Source organism: Marmota flaviventris, chromosome 6 (genome assembly GCF_047511675.1).
Source record: "Marmota flaviventris isolate mMarFla1 chromosome 6, mMarFla1.hap1, whole genome shotgun sequence".
Classification (NCBI taxonomy): domain Eukaryota; kingdom Metazoa; phylum Chordata; class Mammalia; order Rodentia; family Sciuridae; genus Marmota; species Marmota flaviventris.
The window spans coordinates 38,614,175-38,631,292 of record NC_092503.1 but is presented as its reverse complement, the minus strand read 5'-3'; the positions used below and the strand labels follow the sequence as shown (position 1 = coordinate 38,631,292).

The following is a 17,118-nucleotide window of genomic DNA, read 5'->3' as shown; positions in this document are numbered from 1 at the left end:
TGTCCTTTTGTCTGCTTGCATTGGCTATGAGCTCTCATCATTGCAGATAATAATGGCAGTTGGCATGATGACCCCATGCCCAACTTACGAAGAAAGTGTCAAATATTTCACAATTATGATGTTTATTATAGATTTTCTTGTAGAGCCATTTATCCAATGAAGGAAATTTTCATTTGTTCCTGTTGTGCTAAAATTTTATCATGAGTCAATTTTAAATATATCAAAAAATTTTCCTGTGTTCTGGGATAATCATGTGATTTTTCTCTTTATTTTATTAATATATGAGTTATACCAATAGATTTGTAATGTTAAACCAGTCTTGCATTCTTTTTATATAGCCAGCTTTATTGTGATATGTTACCTTTTTATGTATTGTTGGCTTTAGATGCTAATATTTTGTTTAGCATTTTGTTTAGGATTTTTGCATCTGTTTTTATTAAAGAGATTGGTCAGTAATTTTCTTTCAATGTCCTGTGCAGGTTTGCTTACCTTATATAGCAGCTAGTGCAATGATTTCCTCCTTTTCCTCTTTTTGTCTTTTCTATAAAAGAACTCATGTAATATTGGTGTTATTTCATCCTCAAAACTTGGTAGAATTTACCAGCAATATACCTGGAGCTGAAGTTTTCTATTTATAATATGCCTTTTTCTTCTGATTGCTTGTGAATAAGTTTCTGTGTTTGGTATTTGGCACTTTCATGTAGTGTGTCTAAGTGTAGCTTTCCCTGTGTTTATTATGCTTAAAATTGACAAAACTTCTGGCCTGATGTTTTTCATCATTCTTTTTTTTTTTTTAATCAAGGTATGTACCACAGGGCCCTGTAGTATCTGCTGAGTAGACAAAAAAGCACATATATCAGTAGAACATCCATCTCCCAATAATCACTGATGATAAAGTTATAGGGAAAGCTGAACCTGAAAACAAATTTGGCCCTATGGTGCTTGGCAGAAAAATTAGTATGCACTAAGAGCTTGGAGCTGTGCTCTGCATGGGGTAGATGCCATGTGTGTTTCATGTTCATGTTTTTATTGTGGTATTCTCTTTTCCTCTGCCATATGTATATGTTCCATGTCTCAGGACAGGAAATCTGAAATCCCTTGGTATTGAGTGATCAAAAGGCCAAGGCACTATACCTTCTCTTAACCAACCTTATAACCATGATAAATGTCATACATTATACATTCCACAAAGTGAGTCTTGAGGCCTCAGGTTTATGCTTTTCTCTGTCCTTTTCTTTGGAGGATTTAATTAATTAATCTTCCACTTCAGAGGTCCCCTTTACCTGAGTCACTAAATTACTTTGGAGCACTCCCAAGTTCCAAATTAGCCATCTACCTCAGGTGTTAAGTGGATAATAATGTCTCTTACTGACACCTTGGAGATTGTTTTAGAGTTAAGTAATTTATTCTTACAAGAATGGACATGATTTTGTTAAGCAACTCAGCATATTTTGCCATGATATAAATAGTGGAATTGATTGGTGAATGTTCAATCATCAGTTAGCCTTGACCACAACAAAAGTACAAAATAACTTGGTTTTCAGTATGTTAAGAATGTAAAACTCCTGTAAAAAAGTTAGATAACATGTTTGAAATGTTAATATGGTATTAAAACATTTTGGGAGATATATAGATAGCTTTTTAAAAGACATCTAATTTTTTAAGCCCATATGGAAATACTTATGAATGTGGCGTCATGATATCTGGTATTTGCTTCAAAATAGTATGATAGGACAAGATGAGTGAGGGCACAGAAAAAATAAGAATGGCTATATATTGACAATTGTTTAATCTGGAGTATGACTACTTAAGGATTTTAATATTAAACTGCCAACTCTTACATATGTTTATAATTATTTCTAATGAAAGTTTTTTTAAAAAAACATTAGATAAATATCAAGTAAATTAGTGCCATCAAGTCCCAAGTTGCTAGAAGAGACTACCAAGGCTAATTTAGTTGTTGCCTTCTGAGATTCCATGAAGGCAAGATTTATGGCATAATATACTTTATATCATGGACTTCTTATATTAACTATCATATTGTAGAAACTCAGTATTTCTTAATACATCAATAATCTTTGTTTCTATTACTATAAAATTGGTTCTGAATCATTTCCAGCAAATATATCCTTGTAAACTGTATTTTATTAGAAGTTTCTCAGTAAGTACCACCTACCAGTCCACAGGCTATTCAAGTCAAAAACCTAAAATTGATTCCTCCCTTTACTTGATTTCTAATAATATATATATATATATATATATATATATATATATATATATATACATACATACATACATACATACATATACATATACATATATATATATAACTATATATACATATACACACACAAATATATATATATATTGTGTGTATATGTATATATAGTTATATATATATACACACTACCATATAGCATATGTATGTGTAGTATATATGGTATACCATGTATGTATGTACATATATGTATATATATACATGTATATGTATACACACACAGACACACACAGGAAATAAAATCAATGTGTAGAACAGAGATTTGCACTTCCACATTCAGTGCACCATTGTTCACAATAGCTAAAATATGAAATTGACCTAAGTGTCCATCATTTAGGATAAAGGAAAAAAAATGAGTTATATATGCACAATAGAATAGTAGTCTTTAAAAAGAAGGAAATCCTGTCATTTGTGACAATATGGATGAACCTGGAGGCCATTATGTTGAATAACATAAGCAGAATGATGTCAGAACCATAATTATATTGGAATCTAAAAACATTGAACTCATAAAAACAGGAAGTAAAATGTTAATTACCAGGGGTTTGTTGGGGTGGGGTGGGGAGGACTGGGAGAGGTTGGTCAAAGGATTCATACTTAGAAGAAATAAACTCGACAGATCTGTTATACAACATAGTGACTAGTTAATAACAATGTGTAATAAGCTCCCAAGGGTTTTAGTGTTCTCACTAAAAAAGAAAAAAGAAAAGAAAAAAAGTGAGATAATGCATATCTTAATTAGCTTAATTTAACCATTTCATTTCACATTATATACATATTTTAAAACAACATGTTACATCCCATAAACATACAATTTTTATTTGTCAATTTTAAAACATCCCAGTTGGTTCTCTGGCCACCTCTTCCTACCAAGTTCAGTCATCCATCATCTACTACTTGGACAACTGGTGGTAAGAGAGTTGCAATCCGAGAGCCACTATTCTTCCAACCTGCACTTCTGCTCCTGCACAGTGCATCCTCCTAGAAGAGCCTGATTCTTTTTTTTTTTTTAATGTAAATCAAGACATTACTCCTCCCCTTAAAACCTTTAGTGGATTTATATTGAACTTAGAATATAGTGGAAACTTAATCATTGCCAACCAGGCCTGTGTGATCTGTCTACTGCCTGACACTTCAGTGTCATTCATGCTGTTCCCTCTCTCACTTACTATGTTTCAGTCACTCTGTTCTTTGCTTTGAGCACAGAAATATCAGGCACATTCAGCACCTTCTTCCCTGGGGCCATTGCCCTGGTTTGCTTTGCAGGCAGTGTCTTCCTCTGCATGTCAGGCCCAGGCACTTTCCCAGACTCTCTCCCTATGTGTATGTAGTTCATGGTAACACTGGTTACAATCTTTTTTGTTTGTTTGTTTGTTTACTTATAATGCATTTTCTCCAATGTGATGTTTCTTTCTCCTGCCATCTCACCAGAAGTTCATCTCAATGCCTGATCCATAAAAATCACACTTCATTGAAATTTAAAAGATATGATCAATTGTAGGATGCAGTATCATGTTATGTACCACTAAGAAAGTAAAAGCAGTGCAAATTAAAAGGTAGCTAATGACTATTGATTCTGAAACAGTCTTGACTTTTGAGATGTCAAATGATTATTTTAAAGTGCATCTTGAATTAATGGAACACTTATTTGTTGACTAAATAAATGAATGCACTTTGCTTAGTCAAGATTTTTTGTTTGGCAGCAATCTTTTGAGAAAATTATTTTCTAAAAAAAAATACACATATAGAAACCAAGAGATCAGACAGATCATGAATAACGCTATCCATGAAAAAGGCTGATGGTGTTAGTATTAAGAAATATGAGAGATTGAAAATATTATGAGAGTGATTTTTCAGACTGCCAATTATTGGCTTATTGGCAAGAACTCCAACTCTGAAAATGAAATTGTCATTTGTAGGGAAATGGATGGAACTACAGACCATATAAAAAAAAATAAGTCAAACTCAGAAGTTCAAGGATTGTATGTTTCTTTTATATGTGGAAGCTAGAGAGAAAGAAGGAAATGGGAATGGGGGGCAGGGATCTCATGAAAATCAAATGGAGATCAGTAGAGGAAAGGGACCATGGCTGAGAAGTCTGGAGGGTAGGGGGAAGTTCTGGGGATTGATATGGGCCAATTTATTTTCTTATATTGTGTGCATATATAAATACGTAACAAAAAATCCTATCATATGTACAGTTATAAGGTACCAGTAAAAAAAAAAGTGGAAAGGAAAAAATACTTTAAAAAACCCCAAAATACAATATTTCAACCTTGAATATGTAGGTCTTGAGTCGGCCAAGAAACTTGAATTCTCAACAAACATTTCAAGCAATTTGTATGCAGTTGTCCTGGAAGTAGATTTGGCCCTCCACTATACAAGGTAACAAGGGAGAAAAGATGGGGTCAGAGTTGATACACTGATAAAGCTGGCAGTGGGAAGACAGGAGAATATGCATCTGATTTTTGCATGTTCAATAAAATACTATGTAAGGCTATTGGATCAATAAGGTAGGACAGGGATTTTGAAAGGAAGAGAAGGTTTGGAATAGTCAATAGGAGAGTATGTAAGCAAAGAGGAATTTTCTGTGGGAAATAAAATGAGTTTACAGACAAATTTGAGAAACATCAAAATAGAAGACAAGGTGCTTGTTGGAGGTTGAGTGGTAGGTAGCCCAGTGTGGTTGATGAGCACCCACTGCTGAACGAGTGACAAGGTGGCCTGGTCTCTTGAGCTGCAGAAGATGGTAGTCCCTAAACTACATTCCATTTCCCTGAGACCTGAATATTCCCAGATGGCTGTAAAATTGCTGCATCAATGGTTATCATGTATTTCGATAAAAAATAAATAAAATTATAGGTTGAGGGAGTCTGGATTCGAACACTGACCTGGGGATTGAAAACTCAGTCTCCAAAATCAATAAAGTGTACTGCTCCCCAATAAAAAGGAGCCCTTAAAGTGACTGAAATGGCAGTGTGTGTGCGTGTGTGTGGTATAATGAAAAGAAACTCTCATGTGCTACAAATGGAATAGTTTTCTAGTTTTATAGGACAAAATGCAGATTCCCAAGGTAGCAATTCTACTCTCATCCTCTGGTCCAAGTTCATCTGCACAGCCTCAGCTTTCCATACTCACACACTTGGGCCATTCTTACTACACATCTTTAATCCCCCCCGCTAAGGTGGTGATCTCTAAATTCAGATGCAGGCCCATGTGCTGTTTAAGTTGATGGGGTTCAGGGATGGGAACAATATGGCCATCCCTGTTCTGTGTGCTCTGCTGTATTCCCCAGGTCTCCTTTGTCTGTGCTATTTCTTCGGTCTGCTTGAATGCCTTCACCCTTGCTTGCCAAGTCTTACAGATCTTAAGATCTTATCTGGAGCCTCCTTTCTACCCAGAAGCCTCCTCTGAACCTCCCCAGGCGAGGTTCCCATACTTCCCCATGCTGCCCTCTGACACCTGCGCTCATCGTGCCAGGTGTTGGCACTCACTCTGTCCTCACTGCCTCTTGATCAATGGGCACCTGTGAAGCTTCAGTCCCTAACCTAGTAGGAGGCTCAGAATTGGCCTTCAAAAATGTCAACAGAATGTTGAAGGGGGAAATATTTCATCATTTTTGAATGTTTAAGTTATATACTTCATCGAGCCAGATTTCTTGTTTTGTAGTTTTGTCTACATGAACTCTCTTGAGGACTGCTGTCTTAAAATAATTTATTAAAATCATAAGTGGAGGCCAGGTGTGGTGGTGCACACCTGTAATCCCAGCAGCTCAGGTGACTGAGGCAGGAGGATCATGAGTTCAAAGCCAGCCTCAGTAACTTAGCAAGGACTTAAGCAACTTAGTGAGACCCTGCCTCTAAATAAAATCCAAAAAAGGGCTGAGGATGTGGCTCAGTGGCTAATCCCCTGTGAGTTCAATACCCAGTACCAAAAAAAAAAAAAAAAATGGAATCAGTATACCATGAAAACACCACAATGTATAATAGAAAAATTTGAGTCTGTAAACAGACTCATCAAAAAAAGTAAAAAATTGGGTAACTATTTTAAAAATAAAGCTCTTTGGACCACATTTTATACAGTAGTAGCATCAAATAAGTATCATTTTGTACTTTCCTCAGATCCGTAATGGTTCAGCGGTTTACTCAAAGTCGGACTCTCTTCCTCAGACCTTTCCACGTTGTATCATTTTTTGCTCATATCCTTCATGGTATTAATTAAACGTGTCATTCTCATGCACCCCTCACCTTCCAACTTTGTAACTACTTTTCCTCAAGTTCGTGCAGTATAAACAGTAAAGTTCAAAGTTACTGTGAATTTAGGCTTTTCAAAGTTTCATTGCTCTTTGTGACGATTTTCTCCCACAGAGCCTGTGGCTTCCTCCCCTTCCTGCCTCGGCTGTTAGGGTTTGCGTTTCTCATTCAGCTGGATGTGTTTTTATTTCTCAGAATGTCAGTCACACAAGTGAAAATCATCATTTGCCATGTGGAGTGTTCAGTGCCTGCCTTTGCTATATTAGGAAGGGCAAAGAAGATTATTATGCCATAGAAGAGTTCCTATTCACTAATAAAGGAGAGATTCTAGCCTTTCTTATTTGAAAGTTGTTTACTTCCTTCAGCTCTCAAAAATCGGTTGTGTTCACATTTTGTGCTTTAATATTTTACTGTTATTTTCAACTTTAGCCATATCTAATATCCTATACAAAATGCTAGATACATGTGTTCCTTATTTTGCACCTTTGTGTTTGATTTATTTTTCTTCCTTGCTCCTGAGGTTCTGGAGACATAGGAACTAACTTAAAATCATAAGTAGAGGCCAGGTGGAAGGATCAGAAAAAAAAAAAAACAGTTATTTTTTTTGGCAATGATTTTCAAACTACAAGATATCTTGCATAATATACTTTACAAAATATCTTTTGTCCTTTTAAAGTAAAATGTGCCTAAAGTTTAGTGCCGAAATATTCTACAATAATGTTGACATCTGAAACACCTTGTAGTTGGCACATGGTCTGAATGCTGGCTCACCCTGCAGTTCCTATCATTGGCACAGGGTGTGAATGCTGGCTCCTCATGGTGTTTCCAGGATGGGGTTGAAGTTTGTTTCGTTGGCGAGCCTGTGGCTTAGGTTCACAAATATGATCAGAGAAAACTAAACTTCCAATAATAAATTAGTATGGAAACATAGTGATTATTTTGGAACTGCCTAATACAGGTATCAAAGTGATTGCCCCTCATTGTTATCTTTAAAAGTAACAAACAACCCTTTACTATAATCAAGATATAACAATACTTAATGCAAAAAAGAGAAAGAAATTTAATAACCAATACCACCTGTTCTTTCACACAGGTACAACTTGGCCAAGTAGAAATCAAATGCCCTATCACAGAGTGCTTTGAATTCCTGGAAGAAACAACTGTTGTCTATAATTTAACACATGAAGACTCCATCAAGTATAAGTACTTCTTGGAACTTGGCCGCATTGATTCCAGCACCAAGCCGTGTCCTCAGTGCAAGCACTTTACAACCTTTAAGAAAAAAGGACATATTCCCACCCCTTCAAGATCAGAAAGCAAATATAAAGTAAGCATGTTCACCAGAGTTGTGGGTTAGATGTCACATGATGGGAGCAGCCCTATTGGGCCAACTTGTGGTGGGCATTAAGTGGGCTTCCTTCCCTTCCCGGAGCCGAAGGTGAGCATACATTGCCCGTGATTCTGAAAATGTGTGGTCTGGGGAGACTGATGCTAAGATGGCAATCTTGAGGATTTCATTAAAGATTTTTTTATTGACTTTAATCATGTTGAAAATTCAACTGGTAATACAGTTGGAAAGATAATCTTTAGAGTAATACTCATTACCATTACCAATACCAAGATAATACTAGGGATTTTTTTTTTTTTTTTTTGAACTATGACTTGATCTTGAGTTTCCTAGTGGTCCCAGTGAAAATCTCTTTTAACTCTTTAATAAAGGAAAGTAATATAAAATGTTATTCACTTTTTATTCAACAAATATAGAATACTAGTGTATGCTTGATATTGTGTTAAATTTAGGGGACACAAAAGTAAAGGTGACATTATCCCTGCTTCAGAAAATCTAATAAAGATGTGTTAGTCAGTTTTCTGTCAGTATAACAAGTAACTGAGATAATTGACTTATAGAAAAAATGTTTATTTTGTCTCACAGTTTTGAAGGATTTAGTCCATGACTGACTGGGACTCTCCTTGTGATTAGAGAGCAAGAGAGAGCTAGGGGAAGGGACCAGGTCACACAATCTCCTTTGAAGGCACAGGCTCAGTGACCTGAAGACCTCCCACTAGTCCTCACCTCTTAAGGTTCTACCAACTCCTACTAGTGCCACCCCAGGGAGCCAGCCTTTATTTACCATTCAGGGGATGCTTAAAAATCAAACTGTAACAGAAGATAAAAGGAGACATATTCTCTAAAATGACAGTTCACTGTGATTAGAAAAAAACAAATACCACCCCCACCACACACACACACACACACACACACACACCTATTCATATAGGGTGCTTTGGGGACACTTGCAGGAAGCTGGGCACTAGAATGTCAGGAAAGCTTCACTGAGGAGGTGGGGTCCGGGCAGAATGGAGAGCATTTCAGAGCTCAGAGCAAGGGGTGAGTAAGAGCTCAGGTGCAGAGGCTGAAGCCAGGCCCTAGGAGGCAGCTTTGCAGAGACAATGAGGAAAGAATAGTGAAGAGCAGTTTGGCAGGTAGATTAGAGCAGTCCTGTGGAGTCTTCCACCCTTTGCTCAGAAGTTTGAATTTAATTCCATGAGCATTACAAAAGATCATTGTGGCAGCATTCAGAGGCTGTCACAGGAGGCCAAGACTGAAGGCTGGGAAACCAAGGCAACAGCTGTGGGAGGAATCTTTGACTCATGGCCCTGACTATTGTAGAACTGCTTGGAGAGTTTTTAAGATGCACAGGTGCCCCCAGGCCTACCCCCAGAACAATTGTCTTGCAAAGTTTTGAGCCTCACCAGGTGACTATTAGTCAGCAGAACAGGGAACATTTTCAGTAAATGAAGCAGAAACTAATGAGGCTGTGGCAGTAGTTTTCATCCTTGTTATTACAGTAAATGGCAGGATGAAGTGGTTTCAAAGGCTGTTTGAAATCATCTCCATTTAAGGTAAGTTTTTGCCCATGTTTTGAGTCTTGGAAGCAGTGTTCTGTACATTATTCTTCCTGTGGCTTTGAGGGAACCCTGGTGTGGTTTAGCAAGTACCTTCTTCTGCCATTACAATGATGAGCTGGAGTATTCCTGAGTCAGTCAGAGCTTCTTAGTGACTAACTGGTCTTTGCAACTGCTTGACTCTCATGGTTAATATTTTTTATTTCTGGTTTTTATGCAAGCTAGTGTCTTTTAGGTATAATTGTTAGGAGAAACCTCTTGTTAATTTTCTATAAGAAATGTCGTTATTGACATTACAAAAATGTAAGACTAAAATAATTACCCTACAGTGATACTGACTACTGACTTGATATGGAATACTTTTTTTGTTACTATATGTCTTCATTTATATTTATATAAATACATTTACTTATATTCCAATTGTATGTTAATTCATTTTATCAGGAAACTTGTAGTTTTAAAAATATTTGTTATTTTAGAACATAGGATATTTTACTTTTTTCTAAATTATGTTTAGAATTAGAGATAAGTGAGGTTATTTGTGATATTCAAAATGTACACATAATTGAACCAAAATGGGAATAATTGAATAATGTTAAAATGTATTACTCTTATTAAATGAGTAAAAGGATCATTTAGATACAATTACAAGAGCATAAAATGTTATAAGTTTTATTTCATCTGAAATCATGCTGTAATGAGCATAATTTATCACAGTGCACATGTATTGAGAGTGAAATATGGAAAAACTGCAAATATAAAATCCTGTATGTGTATAATTTTTGAGTGAACCAAAGGTATCCTGATAACACTTCCCAATGATCATCCCCTGATATCTGTCAGTTGGTTGTAGGTTAGGAAGAGAAGCAGGGGGCAAATGGGTGAAGATATTAAATCTTGCAGATGCAGTTGTTTACTTTTTATAAGCACAGGAAATGTAAAGTTCTGAGAAGAGGACAAATTCAATATATAGTAAGTGATAATAAAGTATTTAAAATCCTCAGGGGGCGGTATGGCATAGAAATCTAAATATATGTTAGTCAACTTTCTATCATGTGGCAAAATACCTGAACTAATCAACTTACAAGGATGTTTCAGGATTTCAGAGTATTCAGATCTTGTTGGCTGACTTCATTGCTTTTGGGCCTCTGGCCATGCAGACATCATGGAGATGAGTGGGTGGTAGAGCAAAGCTGCTTACCTTACGGAGGCCAGAGAGCAGAGAGAGCAAGAGCCAGGATCCCAACATGCCCTTCAAGGGCATGTCCTCAGAGACTTAACTTCCTTTCCCTAGGCTCTCCCTCCTAAAGGTTCCACCACCTCCCATTAATGCCACAGGCTGCTGACCACACCTTTAGCATATGGGCCTTTGGGAGACACTCCAGATCCAACCTATAGCACAATGTAAAAAGAAACTATAAAGCCATTTCCAATCAAAGTAAAGCTACCACCAAATGTGGGGATAATTCCCCTTTTCTACATTGTACACAGTTGTAGGTATGATTCAAACACTTCCTGGGTCTATGATGTGTACTATTTTTAGTGTAACCTTTATATAGCGTTTATCATCATTAAACTCTAAGCTCTACATTAACATAACCTGATTTATATGCCCATACCTGTCTGGATATTATAGGCAGGGAGGGCTCTGACTCCAGCAAACTCCTATGATGTTCATGGTTAAAGTAGAGTACTCTAAACTGGCACTAAAGTCTTTATTCTTTGTGGTGAACAGATGGACATCTTTCGTTTTGCTGTATTTTTTTAAAATTTTAATTCAGTTTCTCCAGTAACAGAACTCACTTCCAAACTGTTATAGCTTATCATAACTTCAAAAGTAGTGAATTCAAGTACTCAAATGCAACAAGCTGCATCCTAAGGCAACTGCCTTATGTTTATATCCTTAAGTGGGTTTTGTAACTGTTGATAAATCCCTTGTAATGTTTATCTCAATTGTACTAGTGCTTTTGTTTTGTTTTGTTTTGTTTGGGGGCAGTGCTGGGGATGGAACTCAGGACCTTGCACATACTGAGCAAGAGCTCTACCACTGAACTGTATCCCCAGCCCAGTGGTACTGCTTTTGAGACACTGAGTTACATTGTCTTGTTCTAATGTTATTCTTTGAGCATTTATTATTGTTTTTTTTTTCCTGAAAATTTAGAAGCACTTAATATAGTAGGCTAAAGTTGTTTGGAAATGTTATGGCTGAGTAAATGCTTCTCACACGAAGGTTGAGATCTAAAATATTATATTTGGGGATTTCATTTTCGTGCATAGCTCTTTGTAAAGACCACTTGTTAATTATTGTGTAATCAGCAGATGGGAAAAGGTTGAACAGAGTACAATCAAGAAGCAGTAACCAGAACTCATTTTCATGTTCATTTATCCTTAGAAGCACTAATTCAGCAATCTCAGCTGGAAAAATTTCGAGTAATAGACCTTTTCATTGTGTTCTGAACATTGTCAACTCATGCTATATCAAATTAAACAAGTACATTCCTGAATTGAGAGATTTACATTGAGACAACCTTGCCTGCCTCTGGTCAAATCCAATTTTATTCTTTCATTCATAATATTTATGTCTTCTCTCTGAAACTCACGTCATGATGCCAAAAGTTTTTATGATCCCATTTCTACAAGGTTGATTTCAATTTCCAATTTGAAATTTAATTTCTAACCTAAATAGTTCCTAAAATTTATTAATGCAACACCAACTGCCCATCAATTTGGAAACACATTAGTGGTGGGAAAATAAAAAAAATTTTTTTTAAAACCCATAATTGTGACTGTTATGTGCTCATGTGATGCTTAGAGACAGGCATATTACCCACATTCAAAGTGTTTCTCCATAGCAACTATCATCTGGGATTTTATGGCATATATCTATGCCTATTTGCTTTAAGTCTCTCTTACTAGTCTCTAAGAGGCCAGGTCCTGACTTGCTTCATTCCCTACTTCATTCCCATTCACTCTACAGTACCATATCCTGTGACGAATGCATTCCAAATACCTCTGTTGAAGGAACTGATAAATTGTCCAATGTGTAAATAACATTAGGCACTGTAATAAATGTAGATGGAAAATGCTGAGTGTATTTTATAGGAGAAGAAAGGACAGGGAAGACTGGGAGGACTTCACTAAAGGACAAACACACTAAGCCTTGAAATGCTGAATTGACCAAGGAGGAAAGTTGGGTGAGAGCACTGGTTTCAAACCAGATGTAAATTCTCAGCCTGCCACATACTAGCTCTGTAACTTTGAGTACCATTTTCACATCTTTCAATGGGAACAGTAATGGTATCCATGTCCTAAGAGTATAAGAATATAATGAAGTCACACATATAGAGTGCTTGGCATTGCAACTGACACATAAAGTGCTCAACGCCTGCTAGAAATTATAATGCTCATTATCACTTAGGCAAGGGGAGCAAAATGAGCATCCCTGGCTATGGAGAAAAGAGTAGGGAGTCAAAATGAACAGAGATCAGTGCACAGTGGGAATAAAGCAAGGAAGAAATTGTGTCTGGAGGAAGAAAGAAGGTTTGGGGAGTGGAAGAAGGTTTGGTTTGAGATATGCTAATGGTGTTAAGTTTGACTTTGGGGGGCAACAAGAAATAGATGTCATGAAACATTGTTCAGGAGTGACCTGATAGAAGTCATCAACCTTGAGGTGGAAGAGAAGGAATTTTGACAAGGAAGTCATGAAAATGAAGAGCATATGTTTTTCAGGGAAAGAACATTGATGGTTATTCTGTTGTTCTTCGTGGATGAGAGGGGAGGGTAGAGGGTTGCACAGGATTAAAAGCCACTAAGTTATTTCACTCAGGAGTTCACTGTGATAGGTGCAGTTCCAGGTTCCTTTCCCATCCCAAGCGTAGGCTGCTTTGTAGTGAGAGTTGAAGGTCATGCCTCTCCACACAGGAACATGGTGAAGGCAATTCTCTTTATGGTTTCCTTGAGGCAAAACTAATAATAATTCCTCCTGTTCTTCTCACAAATGTTAAGCAGAACCGTCATCATTTACACAAAGGAGCTGTGACTCATCGTAAGGTGGAAGAAAAGAACCAATAAAATATCCCTGAGAAACCCTCTCTGTTCTGACCTTATATCTTTAGCAGTCTTTTATTCTCTTACAATTACAAGCCCTCTGGGTAGAAATCACAGTTTATAAAACTGCATAGATGTATTATTTCCTTGTGTAGTAAAAGAATTTTTCTAAGGGCTTTCAGAACACCATAGAGTCCATAGGTTGTCCTTAATTGGTGTGCTTTACAATGTGCTAAAGTTTTCTTTGGTAAAAATGATTTGGGAATTTCTTTTCATATATAGAGATGTGTAAAGCTTGCCCATGAAAATGTGATTAGTGTGCTCCTTTGCTCTGTTTTTCCCTGACACCATCACTTTAAATTGACAGTGTTTACAAATTTGAGAATCGTACCGTGATTCAGCTCTGCAAGGTCAGTCTAGTTTATGACACATGCTGATTTCTCTTGGTATTAATGCATCATCCGTGTCAGAAACCGATAGAAAACAAGTGTAGTTTCTTAAATGATTGCTGCTGGCATGGATTTATGAGGGAGATAAAGACAAGTCGTCTAGTCCAGTTAAAGAGGCCAGTTAAACAAAGGGGGTGTTATACTCTTCCTTTGAAAAAATGTCTAATGCCCAGCTCTGATGCCGGCCTACTAAATTTTATTAAAGTTCATTTCTCCCTTTAGTCACTAATGAGGTATTTTCTAACCTTGTTCTTTGTTTTACACACAAACTGGCCATGATATTTTCAGAGTTTTTGCTTGGGCTTCAACTTCTATCCATAGCTGAATGTTGGAATACATCTGATATTGTAGCCTATATCTGACTCTTAAAAAAAAAAAACAAAACAACTAGATAATTGTAATAATTAAGACCTATAGGTCCTACACATTGGCCTACAATGTTGAGAACTACCGTTTTTGTTTTTGTTTTTCTTTCTTTCTTTCTTTTTTTTTTTTTTTTTTTTTGATTCATCTTGTTTTCCCTTGAGTCTTCAGCATAAGAGACAAGTGAAGAATCATTTCTCTCTGTTGACTTGCTGGAAAGGGAGTGAAGTTAGCCAGTCAGATTCTCATTATAAAATGCTCAGAAGATGTTCTGGAAGAAGGTTGGTCTGTGCACTTTTTGTATACTACCCTCTGTATTTCTACCTTTCTATAGAATTTGTAGGTGCTTAAAGATGATTCCAGGTGGACTGGTATGAACATTGACTCTCAAGTTCAGGGGAGACACTGCAGAGAACCCCATCCCCAAGTTCCAACGTGCTGCCCTGGAAGAGCATGCCTCTCACTTAAAAATAAAAGCCAGGAGGGTGTATTATGCAATAAATAATGTGTTACATATGTAAGTGGAGCCAGGAAAAGAATATTGAGGGAGGTCTATAAGATTGTAACTTGATATACCTTATCTTGTCATATGTTACCCTGCATTGTTATGTGTGCTTTTGGTCCCCAAACTTTAGAAAAGTTTTTTTCTTTCCTTTTTCACCCCAATTTCAGCTGTGCTGTGAGACAGTAACACAAGGGTTACTTGGCCACATCTGGTATCTCTTTTAAGGAACAGTGCCTTGTGGAGCCCATATGTAACTGTGCTCCTATGCAGGGAGAGATCCCAGGTAGGCACTGGACTCCCAGGGAACAAGAGCAAGGCAGGAAGTCGAGCCCATTTTCCTGTGTGGGGACTCTCCTTTGATGGCTGCGCTTTGACTTTAGAATTTGATATTATAAAGGAACAAATGGCTTCCTTACAGGTGTTTGAAGCTATGCATCAAGACTCCTTTTCTCATCTCTGGAACACCCTACACTTCTTTCACATCTTCTCCTGTACAGGAAATGCATCTTCAGTTCTTAAACTTTTTATAACTGTAAGATTTCCAAATCATTTATTGTATTGATTAGTTTCTTTAGGAAATTAGCCTGACAGCTGTGATTTTTTAATACTGAGGAATGGAATCCAGAGGCACTCTCTAGCTGAACTACATCCCTAGCCCTTTGTATTTTTTTTATTTTGAAACAGTTTGTAAGTGTTGAACTTAGGATCCTCCTACCTTAGCTCCAGTGCAATTGAGTTTCCAGGCTTGTAATGCCATGCCCAGCATGACACCTGTAATTTTTACATGGCTCATATAAGAAATTTCTGAATCACAATATATTTTGGCAGACAAGCCCAGACTGTAGGTACTTACTAGACCCTATTTATTGGACACTTCATCAAGGTTCAGAGTTGAGCTGGTGAAGTGATGTCTCTGTTCAGGCTACATTGGAACACTTTTTGTTTACACGTGTGCCCTGGGACCTCTGAGTGGTGACTCATGCTGCACCCTCTGCCCAATATGTATTTTAATATGTAAAAAGAGTTTGCACATTTATAAAAATATTTAGTAAACATCATCTGGGAATCTAAGAAATGGTAATGCCATCTCAGCTACTGTTTCTAAGTTAGAGATGTTGGTTTTTCTTTGAATTCATTTAATTCACTTTACAAATAACTTACTGAGTGTCCACCGTAAGTCAGAGGGTCTGTGTTACTTGACTCAGGAAATACAGAATGAATGTGACACAGCTTTTGTCCTCAGTAAACGTGTAGACTCTTAAGGAGATTGCACATCTACCTGCCCAACGTAAATTCCATAAGAGAGAACTGCATCTCATAGGGAGGAATAAGGAAGATATCTTCAAGTTATAAAAATTTTATTAGGATAAGATTACAGACACAGATTGTGTTTATTGTAGTCTTTCCAGTGATAGGAAGTAGAGATGTGCTTGTCCTGCTTCAATGAGTGAGGTTTGTTGAATGCACCACAGGAAGTGGGAAGGACAGGAAATCAGTCTCAGCAGCCACCCAGGGAGGCCTCATGGAGAAACAGATAGTTAGTTCTCTAGTAGTGTGAGCCCCTCTGTCATCTCACCACAAGTCAATGCCTATTTCTTTCTCCAGTGATCTTCCCTGTGGACACTCAGCTCCTCTCTGTCTTTCTCTCAATGGCAAAGGCAGCATGTATATGTGCCCCCATTGCACTTCTCAGGAGAGAAAAATCTGTTTTGGCTAATCTACATTCAACAATGAGCACCTCTGCTGGGCAAAGCTCATGGCAGCTGCCTCTTAGGCAGTTTGCCAACGTGCCAACCAGAGGATACATGTTTTTTGGCCTTTCCTGATTCGATAAATTGTGTACAGGACAAAACCATGGGTCACTTGGTATAGAAGAGTGTATTTCAGACTTCAGCATGCATATGAATCCCCTGAGGACCTTGTGGAAAAGTGCACTCTTGATTCAATGGTTCTAGGGTTTCAGGAATTCTCTGTTTCTAACAAGCTCTTAAGCAATGCTGATGATGCCTCTTCTCCTGCTTCTGTATGAATATGACTATGCAGAAGGCAAGGCACTCCATGTGGCAGACTTGTGGTTGTGAGGTGGCATTTCATGAGGGGAATAACTGTGAATAAAAGCATGGAGGAAGGTGTGGTGTTGAGGTCTATATGTGTTTACATAAAGCCAATTTTGAATATAGTTAAGGTCAATAAGGCATCTTTAGACCAAAAAGTCAGTATTGAAGCAATTCAGATGTAGTTTCTAAATACCAATGTTGTTTATGTTGGCAGTTAGTCTTTTCATAATTTTAATCCAAAGCATAGTAAGCAGCTGAG

At 37.2% G+C, this 17,118-nt stretch overlaps 1 protein-coding gene across 2 annotated transcripts in view; it reads left to right on the top strand.

Moving 5' to 3' along the window:
- Rnf217 (ring finger protein 217) overlaps nt 1-17,118 on the top strand; it is a 135,856-nt gene that overhangs the window by 81,307 nt on the left and 37,431 nt on the right. For both annotated transcript variants that reach the window (XM_027947355.2, XM_071613066.1), the window contains exon 2: nt 7,625-7,858. In XM_027947355.2, the coding sequence (XP_027803156.2) occupies nt 7,625-7,858 (234 nt within the window). The remainder of the gene's footprint in view (nt 1-7,624; nt 7,859-17,118) is intronic.